Raw genomic sequence first — 19405 nt, forward strand, 5'->3', positions numbered from 1 at the left:
ATGTAGCTTGGGTTCCTCTCCATTTTCTCCAACCTGGGACAGGAGTAGTCAAAGAGATTAAAAAACAAAACAATTTCACGTGGCTATCATGCACGTGACTATCGCATGGCCATATTAACTTGACCATCACTTGACTGTCACCTGACACAGAGGTTGTCATGTGATCTCCTGATATAGTAGGATGATCATTGTTTTTAACCTATACTGAGTAACCGCAACGGATGCCTGTCAGTACAAAAATGTAAGAATGGTTTTCAAAAATCTTGTGCAGCTAAATTAAAACTCTAAATAGTGCAAATGCCTCCCACATCAGCAGAAAAAAAGCAACTGTGCACTCTGTAGCAAAAGCTACCGCCGACCAAAAGTGAATTTTCTGCAATTTGGCTGTGGCTGCCCAAATAATTTGCTTGTGAAGACAAGAGACGTTTATATGCTGCATACAATTTCTCGTTCGGTGTTCCTCTACTGATTGATTAGAACTGAAGTTAGTCACTCTGCATGACATGAAGTTGAGATAAAAATCCTACATATATCTAAAAGAACATGAGCGTGTAGCTCGGGCTGAGTGTTGAAAGGGTAAGTGGAAAGACAGCTATGGAGCATCTTTTCTTGGGGGGGAGTTAAAATTCAGTCATCAATGCCAGGGTAAATTCAAAGAAAACAGACCCTGGGCAGGCCATAAATGATGGAGGACCTGCCCTGTTTCACGGGAAAAAATGAATGCCAACATGAACAATGTTCACTGTCTTCAGCCCTAGCCAAGCTGTCATGTCCAATTTTCTCCAGATTTGTTTTTTTTTTTGAGACTGGGCAAGGATCCACACAGGATTTCTTGAGGATTACCTTAGATTCTGACAAGCAGGCTTTCACAAGTGGACCAGGGCAAGTTCATTATTGTGCCTTCAGGTGTCCAGTGTCAAGCTCTCAAGGTCAAAAATCCCGAGGGAGATCCAACCTTGTGATTGTTTTGGTTTTTTTTACAAAGGTACCTGTTAGGGACAGCCCCCTCTAATTCTCTATACAATTCCTTCAAAATCCTTGCCAGCTATTTGTGATGTCAAAGTTTCTCTCTCCCAAAGGTCAAGACCTGAGGGAAAGAACCTGAGTTGTTAGGGCCTGTGATTGTTTTGATTTGGCATGGTTGAAAAGATCAGGCAGCTGGCCAGAATTTGTTTCTGAGGACAGAGGGGTCAAAGCTCTCTCTCTCAAAAAAAACTTGCAAGCATTTGAAAGAAGAGTGAAGCAGGGCTAGAAACTTGAGAGCAGTTTTAACTTTGGTGTGTGCATAGGCATACATGGCACCGCAAGAAGTATCTCATGTCCTTTCCAGGACGTTTCTGTACACCAAGCCCTTCAGCCGCATCATCTCTTTCATGCCGCCATTGAAGACGGGAAGAAAGGAGATCAAGCTCTTGGAAATGCTAACCTGAGTTGAAGAGACTTGTTTGCCTTTTTAAATCCTCCATCCCCCCCCACGGAAAAATATAACTTGTGACCAGCATACCCCCTGACATTTTATTGCCATGTACCTACCTCTTTGGATGCGTCTTCAATTCCAGAACTACACAAACTACAGCACAGTGCAATCATCCTCTAAACTGTACCCCTCAAGTTGATCACATACTTAATTTAGTGCTAAAGACAGTGTGGCTAAACGCATGGGCAAACAAATATCAAGTTGTACCGTTTTGGTCCAAGGCTAGAAAAATGTACACGAAAGTACTGCTCAATCAACTTACTTCAGCCCACATGATTGCAAGCTGGGCTGTTAATGTTTAGTGGCCCATTAATTCAACTTGGTGCAGAGAGGTCAGTAAGAACCCATTTCCATGTTTTCCTAGTCAACCATCAACAAATGCAAATAATCAGGTCAACAGGTCTGGCAGGGTTCCAATTCAGTTGGATCACAATCAGTGAGGGCCAGCTGCTTGGGATGTCATTTACTCGAGGCAATCAAGGGGAGGGGGGAAATCTCAGTTACCATGGATTTGTTATTGTTTGGGATAAAATAAGCAGGTCAAGGGGAAGGGGAAATTGCTCTTCCCCTTATAGCCCCTTCTCCCCATCTCTCCCCCCCCCAAAAAAAAAAAACTGTCAAAAAAGGAAGTGCTGAAAGTCCAGGATACTTGTTGGAGGGAGCATTCCTGTGACAATGTTGAAGCTCCTGCCACCATATGGTAGCTGCAAAACTTGGGCAAACTTACATTTTAACAGACCATTTGTATTCAAAACCCAATCTGATCAATGGTCGAACTGTTCAACTTTGAATGTCAGATCTGTGGTATCCTGATAAATGGTTACCATGCATTTTACGGGTGAACAGTCAAAATAGATTTGATACCTTATTAAAAGACTGCATTATTGTAGCCAGGTGCCTGGTGCCCACACAAACAACACTGCAGGGTCTCTGTTTGCCCTTGTAAAGTAGAACATTCAATCAGTCACGTTGTTAAAATTATTCTTACCACTGGACTCATAAAGATTATTATTTTGATGTAATTATCACTTAACTGCCAGCACACTCAAGTTTGCATGGTCACTACCACAATTAACGGAGCCCTCAGAACACATTGGTCGATGCATAACAGATTGTGACCTCTTTCCATATTTTTCAATTTTTTTTTTAGCCTTGGACTAATTAGACCTGTGTTCACTTCTTGCAAATAGCAGGAAATCCTGATATGGAGAGGATGTTGGGGAGAGAGGGTGTGGATTTCCACAAGCTTTTGACAAGTCATCTTTAATTCGCGCTCAGCGTCAACAGAGAGCAACAAGTTGGCTCTGCTGCCAATGTGAAGTGGCCAAGAGAAAGCAGAGCCATTTCAGCGCACTGCAAAACTGGCTTTGAAAAATTTACATATGCACATGTAGAGTCTGTCGAAAAAAAATCAGAAGATTGCATATGTTGGATACATGCCATCGCACAGGTAATGATGAAAGTCTGTGACAGGAATCAGGAAAGTCATGCTGTTTTCGTCACAAGGTGTGCAGATGTCCCCTTGCAGAAGGTACATGTGCAATGACCATTAAGTTATCCAAAAACAAGATGTGCCTGCCAGAAGTGAGGGTGGCAATCGGAAATGAAAACCAGGTAAGGGGCCAGGCCTCATCACATAAAAGTTTGACATGCCTCTGGCTATACCCCCACCCCCACAAGGCCTTGGAGGGGTGCTTCCTCCCAAGGGTTGGCCCCTGGAGATATCACTTCCCAGAGGGGGTAAAAGTTTGCCAGGGGAAAGGAATTTAAAAACAAAAACCTGGACAGCTGAGAGGAGGGGTTGACTGGAAAAACACCAGGAAAGGGCATGATTTGTATGTCGGACACAAACACACAAGTCATTCTTCTGACGATTAGCTTACAAACAAATCTGTTTCAAAGGGAAGAAAATCTGAAATGCTGTGGCTCAGTAGCTGATACTCTGGCCATCTTTCTCAAGGGATGCAGGGTTGGACAACACAAGGGTATGACCACCACCCATTTCCCAGGAAATAAGAATGGGTGGGGCACTAATGTGCAGGAAGATCTCACTTCAGCATCCAGGGATCAAATAACTAACATCAGAACCAAGTGGAGGAAATGTCACCAAACACCTGTCTCACTTAGGCCCTGAGTCCTGTTCACAAACAATGGTTTACGTCCAGGTACGAGTTGACAACTTTCTACCCCCCCCGCAATAATAGACACATTATGAATGCAGTCTTTTTCAGATTATGAAAGAAAATTTTGTGATTGTAGTGACTTTGCGCAGTGCTATGAAAAAATCTAGGGAGTTAACTAAACAATTCCAATTTGGTGGGGAAAATCTGGCTTCTGGCCAGATGTGTACACTTCATCAACTGTTTTGACCACAAGGAGTTTCCCAGGGTTACCTTATGGTAATTGGATTGTTGACACAGTAACTGATGACCTCTGCTTTCAGTGCCTTCAATTCAACTTCATGGTTCAACCAACTTGAGGCCAGTCAGGCAGTGATTTACAGCCCGGAAGGGTCTGGTCTTCCAAAAAGGTCAGCCAGGAGAAGGGCAAGGATGGTCAGCTCTCAAAACTTGCAGCCCCAATATTTGTTTTCTTTCCTAAATCACTGTTTTTTTTCCCTTCGGTGGCTGCAGCAGTATGTGTCATTGGAGGGGGATGACATCACTGGCTTCCAAAAACTCCCATGAGGAGTGATCTAGGGAGCAGAATTCGGGCACCTGTACTTGGTACAGGGCAATCAGGTGATGATCCTACCATCAACAGAATTATGACGTGATAAGAGTACAGAACCAGCTGGGTAGTTTAGTTTAGAAATCGTTTTCCAGTAAAAAGTTAACATTGGTCAGATGAAAAACAAACAGAAAGTTTATGATGACTATGAGTTGGAGTTAAAGTTCTTTTTCAATTCCTTTTTTCTTTAAATGATTTTTAAACACGAGGGGTGCATTTGCCCGGGTGGAAGTGGCAGGTGGGGGGGGGAGTGGACATCATGGGAGGGGGATGCACATGCCACACATCACAGCAGTCAAACAATGGCTGTGTTATGTTATGCCATCAAGTAACACAAAACATCTGTGGACTTATTCCAAGAGACAAAATAAATCATACTGCAGCACAGAAAAACGCAGCGTTTCACGAGCTTCACTACGTGACATAATTTGGAATTGAAAAGTTGCAATACTTTATCCTAAGTGAGTGGAAGTCTGCATACTGGTCCATACTGTATCCATTTTTTGCCATGTATGCAGCTCAGTCAGTGTTTTCGACCCACTCCGACATGTGATTGAAGGGCTAAGATGAGGGAAAAATGATGAGCCAAGGACTTGACAATTTCCCATTAGACTGGCCCACCCCACACCAGTAATGGCCCTTGCATTCATAATACGTAGGCTTGGGAACACAGCCCAAAAGTGTACACACATTCTACTCTTGTTGTTCTGGACGGTGGCGTATCCAGCTTTTGGTGGGGGGGGATTCAAAAGTGAATGCAGCTGTGGGCTCATTCAACATGATGTTGGGAGAGAAAAAATATCACAAGCCTCCCTTGTGATCCTGACATCCACGATTTTCTTTCATGGTGTTGTTTTCTTGGGGTTTGGGGGCTAATATTTGATAAACAATTACTTTCTTACCAATGATGTATTCTTTGTATAAAAAAAATAAATAAATAAAATCCGTCGGGGCAAAATGCCCCCCCCCGCTGGATACCCACTGATTTCTAATTGTAGACTCCAACATTAAATCCTGAAGAGTCAGATAATCAGAGGTTTGCAGTAACACCATTTTATCAACTTCTGGATGTTTTGAGATGTAACACTCTGTTAGTTGGTTAACTTTGGAATTACTGGTGTCAAGCACACACACAGTGTTTGGTAAAATAAATACCTGCCATACATTTCCTTTGTAACAAAGTCAAAAGCAACCTGTGCCCAGATGATATACATGTATATATATATATATAGTTTCCTCAGGCATACTATGACTCACACTTCATGCTTTGCAAAAGGGTGGATCTAGGTACCCTTGGCGACTGTCCTGTGACAGGTCAAGGGTCATTCCAGCTGCCCTGGCAGTTCGATCCTTCCAGATGTTTCTTCTTTTTTTGTTGACAACGAAACTCTTGCCCATTGTTGTGGTTAACCAAACCACTTGACTGTGCAAAAAATGTGTATCTGGCACAGGGAATACCTGTGTGAATTAAAAAACAGGGTTTCAACATAACTTGTGCTCGTCATATACGTGTATCAATTTGTGCATGGTCAAAAGAAGGCACTTTTTAATAATTGATCTATATGTTAGCTTCAGAGCCATTATTATTGATTTGTATGTTAGCTTCAGAGCCATTATTATTGATCTATATGTTAGCTTCAGAGCCATTATTATTGATCTATATGTTAGCTTCAGAGCCATTATTATTGATTTGTATGTTAGCTTCAGAGCCATTATTATTGATCTATATGTTAGCTTCAGAGCCATTATTATTGATCTATATGTTAGCTTCAGAGCCATTATTATTGATTTGTATGTTAGCTTCAGAGACATTACTGAGCAAACATGAAAGTAAAATGTAAAATGAAACTCTCAAAATAGTAATGGGAACCAAATATACGAAGGCAACATCCGTGGACACAATATTTTTGAAAGAAAGACAAAATATAGTGGGAAGCACAGGAAACATTCTCAGCGATAAAATGGTGCAGCTTCCATCTTTCACTGGCCCCAAAATGACCTCGTGAAAATAATCCCTTGCCTTATAAAATACAAGGATTCTTGTTGAATCTGATACCAGTGTACTATTCAATGGCCGATCTAACAGTGGGCTCAAGTGCCGTGGTTACCATTTTTAGTAGTTACAAATGTCATTTTTCATCTTTCTATGGAGTTACTGAACCAGTGACCATAGCAGTGGCTGGGGCCAATTTTATAGCAGTGCTTAAGCGAAAAATTTGTTTAAGCGTGAAAAAACCTTGCTTGAAAAATCAGGTTACCAGGCAAAACTTCTTGCGATGTATTTTGTTTTGGAATGGTATTTACCATTTTGGTTGGCATGACCACAATCACAGAGTTCGAGCTGGCAACCTTTGTTTATTAAGCAAGGTTTTTCCATGCTTAGGCAAATCCTGTGCTTAAGCGGCTCTATGAAATTGGCGCCAACTGATCCTAATTGTTTGCCGAAAACACAGTTATTGAAATCCGTGCTATTTTTACCAGGGGAACAACCAGGGTTCATTCATGCCATCCTCCCCCCCCCCAAAAACCTGCCATTGTATGCAAATAAAGCTATTTTGCTGACACGGCGAGAAATATTTTCCCTGATTTCCTCTATTTTATTTTTGACAAGTTTTGGAACATGTGGTTTTATGTATACGTGGTGCCCTGTCAACGTCCTTCATAACACGAAAGGTAACCCGGACAACAGCAACTTTATTGTCAACAGCATTTGAATATAAATGTTTGCAAGCTACAAACTACAAAAAAAAGAAAACAAAAAAGATGCTAAATTTTTAGCCTGCCAGTGAACTACACCACATACATGTACAAAATGTGGTTGGAATATGTTACTATGGAAACTGCTTCAGCCAATAATCTCTGAAACTGTGTTCTTGGCAAAGAAACAGGTATGGATAGAGTGTCATAGAGTATCATAGAGTATCAAATGTCCGGATAAATCCTGCCCAACCTGTCAGTAAAAACCCCCAACATTTCCAAGTCAATGAAAGTAAACAAGAAAACTCCTACAGTGGGTGTTTTTCCCCATAAACTTCACTCAATACTGCTGTCAGAAGGACTCCTATATGGTACATGTCTTTTTCAAGTCTTTGAAAACTTACATGTACATGTAGAAACAGATTTCTTTTCATATTTGCCTGTATTTCACTGAAAAACTTCACATTCAAACTCTTCTGACAAGAGAACCAAGAAAATTTAAATGATTACTTCCAACATTTATTCATTTTCTTAAGTACACGTAGGCCTACATATACTACATATTGCAAATCTTTACTCTCACAATTTGTGTCAACTTCAACCAACAGAGGGCTCACTTCTAATTCTGCAGAGCTAGTGGTAAGGTACCCATGGGTGCAGACTACTAATTCAAATGAAAATTTCTGGCCAGCTCATTAGCATTAAAAGTGCCCCCGCAGTATCTTTTGAAAAAGGAGATTGCTTGGCCCCCAAAATGGTGAGATTGTGTAAATCACTGCCAGGATGAACTCCCTGGGTCTTTGAGCTTTCATATGAGAGCAGAATGGCTCAAAACTGCGGTTGAAAAATGGTCCTAAGTGCCCGAGAAAGTTGAGGGTTGCCACTTGAAAAATGGCTGCAATCGGACTTCAGAAAAAGCACTTTTCAGGGGGGGGTTGTTTTGTGGGAATAATTAAAAATGTAATTGGTTTACCCAAAAAAATTGAAAAGAAATTGAAAGATTAGGGACCAGACAATAATTTCATTTGTGTTTCTGAAATCTTTGGGATATTGGTACATGTATGCATATTATTTGGCCCTGAACAGTGCTGATTTTACACTGTTTCAAAGGGGCTTGAATTAGTGGACTGTATCCATATGGTATCCTCCCTGACATTTCTCCATGCACAGGAACCAACTGAAATATTGTTGTTCTTTTAACCCTTTAAGTCCCATGCAATGCAACAGTAGCTAGAAACCATCTTCCTCAATCTTACAAAATGCTGAATGACCTCTGTAGGGAAATTGAAGAAATGGGGAAGGGGTTAGAGATCTGTAGGACATGTTCACAACTGAAAAAAAAATTACCAATTTAAGGCTTAACAATTAGTGGACATGCACAAAATCACCATATAACTGTACTGTAAAGTCCACGTTAATGGAATGATTTGTAAAACCAAACAGCAAAGTGATCTCATTTTTAAACTTTGAGAGAAAGCAAGATTGTCAGAAGAGTTACATACGAGACACCTTACAACAATACACTGTTCTCAATGGAAACAAAGGGCACAAAGGAACCAGTCCATTCCAGAGATGATGGTCACTAAGCAAAAGCTTGCCTCGAATCACAAGGTATAGCAACAGCGTCTTTAGTCTGGGAAACCATCCTCTGTACAAGTTTGCAAGGCATGATCAAAGACAAGTATCCATCTAAAGTCACTGAATATCTACTTTTTCTCATGTGCAATAATTAATGTGCCTGATGATTGTTTAGTCATTCCCCATAGCCAAATTGCTCTAGACCAGCGATGGAGGGTCACCAGGGCATAACTTTATCTTGCTACTAAGGATTTCAGAGTGAATCTGCCACCTCGTGATACGACTGTTGAGGTGTGTTGGGTTTATCACTGAGCAGTCTAATGTCGGGTCAGTGCGTTGATGCTCAACCAACCACCAGCCCCCTTCAAGAGTGCAAGCACAATGACTACCTTCAAGAGAGGTTGAGAACTCGATGAGAAATCCCACAGTTAAGAGGACAATTGACAAATGAGGGCTTCCACTGACGATAAAGTTGGCAAGACAGATGGTTTTCACCTCCCCATCACCATGGAAATGCCACACTCCACTGCTGATATTTACCAATTTTCACAGTAGATTAAAGTTTCTAATCAAGATGAGTGGTGCGAACAGGCAGGCAAGGAACTTGAAGGAAGACAACCAAAGCCAATGGAGGAGCATATTGCTCTGGTCTTGGCGCTATAAATGTATTTTTAGAACACAGAAAACAGCAATCATGGACATCATGAATATCCTCCCAGCCAGTACAAAGAGAATGGGAAGAAGTGTTTCAAAAATCCCGACCGTCACAAAGTCTTAATCGTGCTCAAAAATTTGAATTTTGAAACAAATACAATTGAATACAAGCACACTTATAAAAATTCTCCCGAAGTGCCATCGAATCCACGGTTTCAAAACAATATAGTGCATTATCTACATGAACATCTCGATCTGAAGCCAGTATCTAAATTTACGCTAAGGTAGCAGACAAGACCCTTGTGACTTGAACATTTGACCAAAATACAATGCAAAACAGCCTTTTAAGGCGAAACAAGGTACATGTAAGTCATCTTTTTTATTTTAACCACTACAATGACAGCATTTGGCACATTGGCAGTCTCAGTTGCTTTTGTGTGTGAATAGCAGTTTACATATCCATTAGTTATGTTTTCTCTCTCAAGAGGCAGGGTCTACTCAAACCATACCTAAATCTACAAAACAGTCAAAATTTCTTATTCTTAAGGCAGGCATTTTTCACAAGTACGTTCTTAAATCTGCAAAATGTTTAACCAAGGTCAACAGTTTTATACATGTGAATAATCCAAGCGGTGTCACATACATTGAGCAAAAATATTGGCTATAATTTTGTGTGACCACTTTCCTTTGCACATTTTCTGCGACTTTTCTTTCTGCACAGCTCATGCTCAGTCTTTTTCTTTCAACCATCACACTGTAACCAGTGCTAGCGAATATCCAGTGAGGCTTGAATTCCAAATTAAAGCTAGCGAGGAACTAGCAGCCAGTATCCATGGTAACTGAAAAAGTCATCAATATTTGGTTGAAGACCAGTGCGAACAACACAATAAATACACCTGGCAACACACTACACCCAGTCTATGCTGTTCTTGTCGAGCTTGGTAGGAATACCCCTCTTCCCCGACTGACCAAAACTGAAAACCATGATGACCCGGGAGCAGTATCTACTCTTGTTGATAAACTCTTACCTGGTGACCTTGGCCGCAGGGAGTCCCTGTTCCCTCGGACAGGTGGTAGATCCCGAGATGGGGGGCAAGCTGCATTGGAAGTTGGCCACTCGTGACCCTTGCACCTGCAGTCAGATTCAACTGGGAGGACTCAACACTCAGATCGTGTGGAGCCAGGCACTGCAGCCAGCAGTTTCTTTCACTGACCAGGAGCCTCCCGTGCACTCCAGTGATGCCGAAGATGTAGGCGTGTCCTTTGGCTGTGATGAAAAAAATAAATTACAAGTAATAACCTATCAGGTTAGTTCTAGTAAGTTGTTTTCATAGCCACACAGGTTAAAATTGGAAACATTCATTTACTTTACATACACTGCATGTAGTGTAGATGTTTCTTTTGTGAAAATTACTTACATTTATGAACACCCTTTGAATCAAAATTGTTCATAAAATTTCCTTGAGTGTTCCTGTTTATTTTTTTTTGTGGCTGGCTACTATATAGCCCAACCTTCACAAAAAATATTTTCCAGAGCTGTATTAACATGGACTCTATCAAATTTGAAACTTCATACATCTTTTATCATGTTCATATTCCACTTTAGTCTGAGCACCGTGAGTAGAATTCCACAGATTGCCTCTTTTAAACTTCTGGTCATGAATATCAAACCAAATGTTCAGAGGTGCTTTGCAGAGCCCTGTTACCCAAACTAACTCCATTATCGCTTCGTTGTGAAAATGCTTTGTAATCTTCTATTGTTTGTCAAACTGCTGTTACCAGTAATTCGCTTTCAGCACCACATACCTGTGCCTTACAGAGTGCATGTAATTTCAATTTGTGCATTTGTAAATATGGTATTGTTGCCTTACTTTATTTTATCATTTTGTTTCTTTAATCTTCGGAATGCATTTGATCGTCAATTAAACACCACTGCTCTAAAAGGGACTCACATAAATGTATAACCAGCCTTGCATTTTGTGGGGAGGTCCCTCCCATCTTTAGCTTGTCAGTTTCCAGCTTTGGCCGTAGCATTGGTCTATTTATATCTCTGACTATTGTTATATAGACTGTGCGACTAATGCACATATGTAACTTCTTCAAAATCTTAAAGGGTCCATGCAATGCAATTATTTTTATTATTATTATGGTGTTTTTAGTAAATCATCATAGCAGCCAAAAAGGCTGAATTGCATATGATTTCCACAAGATACATTGCAAAACAAGCAAAAAATTTTAATTAGTATTAAGTAAATAAACCAAATATAATTACAAAAATATACATGTATACTGTACAAACAAGAAAGCCAACACGTATTTAAAACCATGAAACAAGTGCACGCTGCCCCCCAATAATGATTTTCACAAAATACATTATGAGAAAGCAAAAACATGAATTAATATAAAGTAAATAATCTGGATATAATTACAAAGACATATGATATTCAAGAAAACACTTTTAAAACGATGAGCCAACAAGTGCACCCCCTCCCCCTGCAAGTGATTTTCACAAAATACATTACAAAACAGGCAAAAGTAAAAATAATACAAAATAAATAAACCAATTATATAATTAAATATTTTAATAATTATATATTTAAACGTATATATATTATATAATTATATATATTCATATATATTATTTTACTACAATGGCACCTTTCCATATGTACAACGTCCCTTTTGGGGGTGTGTTGCAAACACAACGTGTTCAATGCATTTCATTTTAACAGAAACACAAATCAACACCACGTGTGAGATGAGTTTGGGTGTCAAACTTGCCGGGAGTGATTTTGACAAATATATGTAGTACTTGGTGCAAGTGTTGACGTGCATATGGAAAGGTGCCTTAACCCTTGAGAGAATACACCTTTGTCTGTCAAGCTTTTGGTGCCTTTTTGATTTTTATATTAATGCAAATTTCCATAATTTCAAGCAAAAAACTGTAATGTCATCTCAGGATAAAAACATAAATGTAGCATTGATTCGCACATAAAATTCTGACGGAAATTGTGGTACACATATTTTACTGGTCCAAATTTCCTTTTCTTTGATGGTTCATTGTAACTCTGAAAGCAATGTTTATAAATACCGGTAAGTCAACAAACAACATTTTGCCTGGAATATTTTCAATGAGCAAATTTTGGGCTCACATTTGATCAGAAAAAATTGTCTTCCCTCAATGACATCATGGCAACCCTTAGTTTCAAGAAAAGCTCGAGCAATTCTGTAAGCTTAAAAACGTGTACTTTTCAGTACAACTAACCCCAAAAGATGGCAAATAGTTTCATATGATTAAGTCTAGTATAAAAGTGCTTAAAAGAGTATTGGGGAAAATTTCATGACATGAACCCTTTGTATGGATAAATACATGTACAGAACCTTTGTAGACAATTGCAGACTGCTTACGTATCTCCAGTATTCCCTATGGACAAAAATAAGCTTTCTGCATATACATGTACATCAATCCCCGCTGACTGAATTAAAGATGGTTACTTTTCTACAATTTGCAGGTAAGTGAGGCAGATCCTGTACTGACTTACGAACTGCCCTCCTTGCTAAACTGCCAACTCCTGATGGAAGAGGGCTACAGCATCACTGGTGTCTACCGAACAGTGGTACCCAGCTTCGTCGACGACCAACCCGTAGAGTTGTACTGCGACATGGCGACCGAGCCCGGAGGCTGGACGGTTGTCTTCCGCCGCCAGGACAACTCGGTCAACTTCACCAGACCGCTGGAGGACTACAATGAGGGTTTTGGGGATCTGACCGGTGAGTTCTGGCTGGGGAACGAGAGGATGAGCCGGCTGATTCATGGGGTCGAAGACAGTGTGGTGAACTTCCAATGGGAAATCCAAGTTGACTTGTGGGGCTCTCCGTACGGATTGGAAGAGTCCTTGTGTGCACAGCCTACTCTCCACTATTTTGCCAGATACAGCTCCGTGTCCATACAAAGCCAGGAATACACACTAGTCGTCGGTAATTACACGGGGACTAGTACTGCTGGCGACTTTCTCAGTTCATTCAACGGTGGGGCTTTCAGGGTATTAGAAGGGGGAGCTGGCTGGTGGTACAAGGAGAATAAACCTGTCTATCTGCTGACTGCAAATGAATGCTACAATGGGGAACGTTGCTATATGAAAAATGCTTGGGAATCAACAGTACTGCAGCGTATTGCTCGCTTTCCCTGCCTCTGCAAGAGTGAAATGAAAATTCGCCCTATCAATACCCACATTTAAAAAAGTGCACAAATCGCGAAATGCCGCCAACGTTGTTAGACACAGCACATCTCATGCGCTCTTTCGAAATGCTGTTGTGGAGTTGCATACTGGTGGATATCGTTTAATTCACAAAACAACCTCAAAACAAGGGCACAAACTGTTAACAAGTTCAACCCGGTATCATCAAATTTGAATCAGACGTACTTATGTTTTGTGGGGGGAGGTCCTTATTCCTTGTGGGGCCAAAAATGGTGAACCTTTTTTTCATGTAAGGGAAATACAATATAGACCAAAAAATCAACTCTCTCTTGTTACTTTTTTTTTAATGGCACGGGGGGGGACTTATTTTGGGGGCTGTGGCCTCTGTTGGCAACACTCAACAAAAGAACAATACCCTTAGCAACTAAAGTACTACACCATGGCAACCAAAGTGCTGCATGTGTTTGACCACAGGCATTGTGTGCAAATGCATACTGGTGTCCAAATGCACATGATCTGAAGTGTTCGTGTAGCACAGCTGGGTTCAGGCATTTCGTGAAGACGCAGTTTGGAAATGTGCGAGTACATTTTCAACAAATTTCTAATTCAAAGACATGTAAATGTATGTACCTTTAACACATGTATGCATTTAGATCAAATTAATCAGTTATTTCTTAAATTGAGCAGAATCTGTTCGAGAGGCATTATAAAGCAAATACTGCCCTCTAGTGGTGAAGTAAAACTAGCCTCCTGAGGTGATTCCCAGAAGTAAATTTAGGCCCACAGGCTGGGAGGTTCAGGGGGTTTGAAACCCCTCCCCCTTGCTTCTGAGTTCTCTCGTTTGGTTTTTTTTGGGGGGTTCTTTATTTATTTTCAATATAATAATGTTCATACCATTTGATGCTGTGTTCCAAGGTACATTATGGTAGGCCTTTGTATACAAATGTGTTCACAGTGACAAAAGTTCCATTTTTGGGTTTGACGAACCCTGGAAGTCTCTGGTCAGGCAAAGGGCCTGGAATGTTTACTACACTATTTGAAGCAGTCAGTATTTTATACCAGCTATATGCCCCAAGCTTTGTGGTTCAAGTCTAGGCTCAACTGAGAAAACTTTTGAATTTTTTTTCCAACAAGCTATACAGGAGGAAAGCACAGAGCATGCAGAGCTTAAAAAATTACATGTATACGTTGTACGTATGTTGCTTAACTGGTACCTTTTCTCCGTACATTCGGTATGTAAGCACAAATTGTTGTTGCACATGGCGCACATCTTAAAATTGATTGATCTTGAAAAATAAAAGTAATTTATTCAAGATGTTCACTGTAATTCAGTTTATGGCTCATTAGTATGGATTTTCCAAGAATTGTTGAAATTGTATTTTGTAGCTAAATGTATTTTGCCCACTGCCCAGCATGGGGAAGGAGAATGTAAACCAATGAAATTCACTTTAAATTTCATTATTTATTCGCGTAAATACACGGATCGAGTTCGCGCAGCCAGTTCTTGACACGGGTTTCTTATTCGAACGCTCGAATGACGGGAACGCGACTCAAGAGCACTGTTCTCGGAACAGTGATTCACACACCACCTCCTCAATCGTCAGGCTTTTGCACGAACACACGGAAAAACTCATGAGATTTTTATTTTTGAACAACTGCAAAAAGTAGAGAGAGGGCTTATATTATAAAGCCAGAGACAATGGGAAGTTCTGTAAAATTAACATAAATTCTTTTCCTTAACACAGAAATGAATGTTCCTGTTTAAATAGAAAAGAATTCAGCCCAGTCATCCAAGCATTAACTCTTGAATAACGTACATGGATGCCATGTTGCTTACCACCAGTTGTTTGTTCTTGGCATTTTAGCAGTCGACCCTCGAATAACAAATCGAGCTGTTCGTGAACATACAAGAACAAGCCGTCGGAACTCAGCCACAAGTGTGCATTGTACAACTTTAGGAATAGTTCCACATGCGTGGTGATGATTTGACAGTATCTTATCATTAAATGTATATTTAAACCAAAGTCAAAACTTACGTAAATTTTTAAAAGTTAGAAATAGGGAACACATGTTGACCGTGATTTTGAGAGTAAAGCTTTCTTTTAGTGTCCAATTTCTCAGGCTCAGAGCACACCTGAAGACATCACAATCACCTGCGTGAAAGGGCGTGCTAACCTGTTAAACTTATGGAAGCTTTCATCTGTTGAGAAATGTAGAGTTGAGAGGAAGTTAGACTTTTGAGGTTTGGTTACTTGCAAGTGTTTGTCTCGGGTGTGTATTACATCTGGATGCCTTTAACTAGGCACAGTCTTACAATCAGTCTAAAGATGTTGAAGATATTGAGAGCTTAACCCTAACACTCCTCAGTCCTCCAACAGGTGAAGGATTGAGGAGGGTTAGGGTTAATGGCACAGGCAGAAAACCAATAGGGGTCCTATAGATTAAATTTTTAAAAGATGTTAACAGAAATGCAAAATTACATACCAAGGTCAGACAAAACGAGGACAGTTTTGCTTAATCAAAAACAAAATGTTCGTAACAGTGAATATTCACGTACTGCGCTTTGAAACGACAGCTATCTCATCACAGTAATTCCCCTTTGCATCTCTCCTGCTCCAACCACACCTGATAATATACTGTAAGGAGACTATTACAGTCCTTACTGATCAATAATGCAAGGACTCACCTGCACAAACAACATGGGGATTGGAAACATTTGAAATAGCACATGTAGTTTTAGGTATGAATTTTGTCTTTTGTGAGGAAGTGTGTGGATGTGGGTATAATATTTCTTCTGTCTCTCTCTTTTTTTTTTTTACAATTTTAAATGGACTGTACATAAGTGATGATTCAAATTCTACTTGGGATAAGAAAGATATGAGACCGTACTGTTTGTGATGGAATAAAGTTTGTTTGGAATTGCATTTCATTGTATTGTACAATGAATGACGTAGCAATGTCTTGACTTTAGGTCACCGCTTAAAAAGTTCTGTTTCCCATCATGCCATCTGCAGACAAGGTACATGTAGGTAGGAAGAAAAAGAATTTACTGACTAAAAAGTACTGATAAAATGATTCCAAGACCAAAACGACTACAAGACTGAAAAAAATGAACACCACAAGTCTAAAACTTTAAAAGGACTACAACCGACACAGTGTGTCAAAATAGATCTAATGAGGAGACTGTGGCTTCAATCACTGACTCTTTAGAAGCAGACAGAAACCGGACTCAAGCAGAAAAGCACACTCCAGTGAGGAGGAACAACATTAACAGTATTTGTCTCTGCTGGTCTGCTCTTCAAACTGAATGTGGTCAGAGCATGGGGTCAACTTATCTGGGTTGGAGCAAGGTCCAAAGTGAATAAACAGGGGGATACACTCACAACAAAATACAGGGAACACTAAACTAAAAGTGTGTATTTTTATAGGGGAACTACTCTTATAAAAAGACGCTTACAAAAGCTCTAACAAGTTTCGAGCTCTGCCACATTTGTATGGGGATACCACGGCTACTCGACGTAGACAGTAGGCAAAGTTGAACCTGGCTCAACTTTGGCGATCGTTTGCGGGCTGTGTTTGTCTGCGTTGTCGGCGACACCTCTGATGTTTCCATACATCTGCATTGGAATTCGCATCTTGACAGGGTTGCTCTCTGCGTTTCTTACGTCGACGTGGAAACCAGGCTTAACTTTGCAACACCAATCAGCATTGTCTTCACTTTGAGAATTTTACCTTGAAAACTGCCCGGAGTGCCAATGAAATATGACCGGCCCTGGAAATGGCAATTACTGATAGTTCTGTCAAGCAATTTTGTTCACGTTCTGATTGCTCATTAATTTTCTGAAGCCACAAAGTGTATTTAAGGTTTTGTTTGCCAAGGTTAGTTCCATTCCCATGCAACCGTTCATCAGAGTTCACTTCGTACTGCAGAATTCTCAATACTGAGGAACTGTACTTGAGTACCATATCAGAAAAGTGATGGCAAGGTGTAGTCTATTTCACCTGCAGAATTCTCAATACTGAGGAACTGTACTTGAGTACCATATCTGAAAAGTGATGGCAAGTCGTGGTCTATTTCACCTGCTGGGACTGCTGATAGCTGGTAATGCTGTGGTAACAGTCGCGCACGTTTGCTATGCTGGGCAGGACTTTGGGGGTAACAACACCAACCCACGGTGGGTAATCCTTCAGCCCCAGCCTTGCAAATGCACTCAGGTCTTGCCTGGTGGTGTAAATGTTGGGCTGACTCAAAAGGGTCGCTTGACCCCAACTTCAGGCTTTGAGAGTGCCAACTTTGCCACCAATGACAAAGGCAGGATCGTGACTGCACTGCCAGAATGCGGGAATTCATCATCAGAACCTGAAATGCCAACCCCCAAACAGAATGGAAGAGGCTCCTTGGAAATCTTCCTTCCTATGTATGAGGAGCTCGATCAAAATCAGCAGTCAGTCTCAACACCACCCAGCACTCCCAATCCTCATGGCTCTAGCACACTCAACCCTGGGAGGTACCTTTACTGCCAAGACTTCAACAATGACGGCAACACTGGATACGTCTTGACTAGAATCTACCCCTCTGATTTACAAGGAACAAATACTGGTGTCGCTGCCCTCTGTGACATGGAGAGTGACGGCAGTGGCTGGATTGTGTTCCAGCGAAGTGGCTACCAGGGCTTAAGTGCACTACAGTGGGATTTCGATAAGACCTTCGAGGAATACAAGAATGGCTTTGGCAGTCTCCGGGGCAACAACTTTTGGTGGGGCAACGATCACTTGGCTAACATTACTCAAGATGGCCAATGGGAGCTGCGTGTGGACATATGGTGGCAGCAAACCTCTACCCTCGGTCAAGCTGAAGAGTTCAGACGTGCTACATACGCATCCTTTGGTGTCTCCGGCCCGGGGTACACCCTCTCTGTGAGCGGATATCAGTCCTCGAGCAACCTCTCAGATGTCCTGAGCAATCTTAACGGCATGGAATTCTCAGCCCGGGATGGAGGACCCCAAGCAACCTGTGCGGAAATCTCGGGAGGTGGATGGTGGTTTGATCAATGCGTAGACTGGCAGGCTAATCTGAATGGCCACACTGCTTGTGTAGGGAATGACTGCAATTCAGACAGAGCATCTTCCAGCGAAATGAAGGTACGTCGGGTGAACAAATAAACTTATACAGTGTACATGTAGACACACTCAGACCCTTTCTTTTCAAGAAGAACCAGAATTCATTAAAAAGTGGTCACATGGATTCATGTGCTGGTCTTATGGGGAAAAAATGCACTAGCAGTGGTCCGTCTACAGTATCTTCACACATCTAACACTTATGACTTAAAACACACAAAAGTTGATTGAAGTCCTACAAAGATACCTTTGTAAATAGCTGGCACATAGATTGGCACTGTTGCTGATGACTGAGTAGGGCGTACAGAACACTTCAATTGGGCCCTCTTGGAACCAACATGCGAAGTGAACAAAACTCAATCGAAACTGGGCAAAGAAAATCCTATCAATTCAAAATTTTTTCAATTTTAAAAGCCTAGCTCAAGAAACAGATTTTCTGGTTTATTTATGCTTGTAATAACGTTTGAAAATCATATTTTACCAGCAAATATGATAATCGCTTTTAACATCATGTAGTTAGGACACAGTAGTAGTTGCTACAAAGATAAGATGGCACACAGGGAATCATGTGGAAAATGAAGGGAATATGCTAACTAAACATAACTGTACATACATGCATGAAGAGTACTTGTATGTTATCCTATAGGGTTTTATCACTGTCTTGTTACTGAACTTCACGAAGTTGTGTGTCATGGTACCGTAGACTAGCTTTGTAATTTGTCAATTTTAAACCATTCATTTGTGCACCAATTTTTCCAATTCAGTGATTGCATTAAAAAAATAAAAGCTTCCCCAACCCAAAAGGAAAATGCTGTCACGTACCACAGTTCTTTTCTCCCAGCCACCCAACCGTCTAACCCCACCCACCCCTAACAACCCCCTACAACCATATTCAAGAAAGTGCCATATCATTCCCCGAATCTTTTTATAAACTGTGCAGTGGTATGGTGCC

The 19405-nt window shown here is 40.8% G+C and overlaps 3 protein-coding genes across 4 annotated transcripts in view; 2 read left to right on the forward strand and 1 right to left on the reverse strand.

The window, feature by feature from the left end:
• LOC110980216 (uncharacterized) overlaps positions 1–10305 on the reverse strand; it is a 26143-nt gene extending 15838 nt beyond the window's left edge. For both annotated transcript variants that reach the window (XM_022236669.2, XM_022236668.2), the window contains exon 1: positions 10165–10305. The gene's annotated coding sequence lies outside the window, so the exon portion shown is untranslated. The remainder of the gene's footprint in view (positions 1–10164) is intronic.
• LOC110980335 (ficolin-2-like) lies at positions 9990–13374 on the forward strand. Its single transcript, XM_022236936.2, has 2 exons — positions 9990–10443; positions 12649–13374. Exons 1-2 carry the CDS (start codon positions 10120–10122, stop codon positions 13372–13374), a joined length of 1050 nt encoding a protein of 349 aa, XP_022092628.2. The 5' UTR covers positions 9990–10119.
• A 3872-nt stretch (positions 13375–17246) lies between these two features.
• On the forward strand, positions 17247–19280 carry LOC147798659 (uncharacterized). The gene has a single exon (XM_087138746.1). The coding sequence runs from the start codon at positions 17392–17394 to the stop codon at positions 18496–18498; it is 1107 nt and encodes a 368-aa protein (XP_086994872.1). The 5' UTR covers positions 17247–17391; the 3' UTR covers positions 18499–19280.
• Positions 19281–19405: the final 125 nt, after the last annotated feature.

This window comes from Acanthaster planci, linkage group LG07 (genome assembly GCF_054643075.1).
Source record: "Acanthaster planci isolate LZ-2023a linkage group LG07, COTS_SCS, whole genome shotgun sequence".
Classification (NCBI taxonomy): domain Eukaryota; kingdom Metazoa; phylum Echinodermata; class Asteroidea; order Valvatida; family Acanthasteridae; genus Acanthaster; species Acanthaster planci.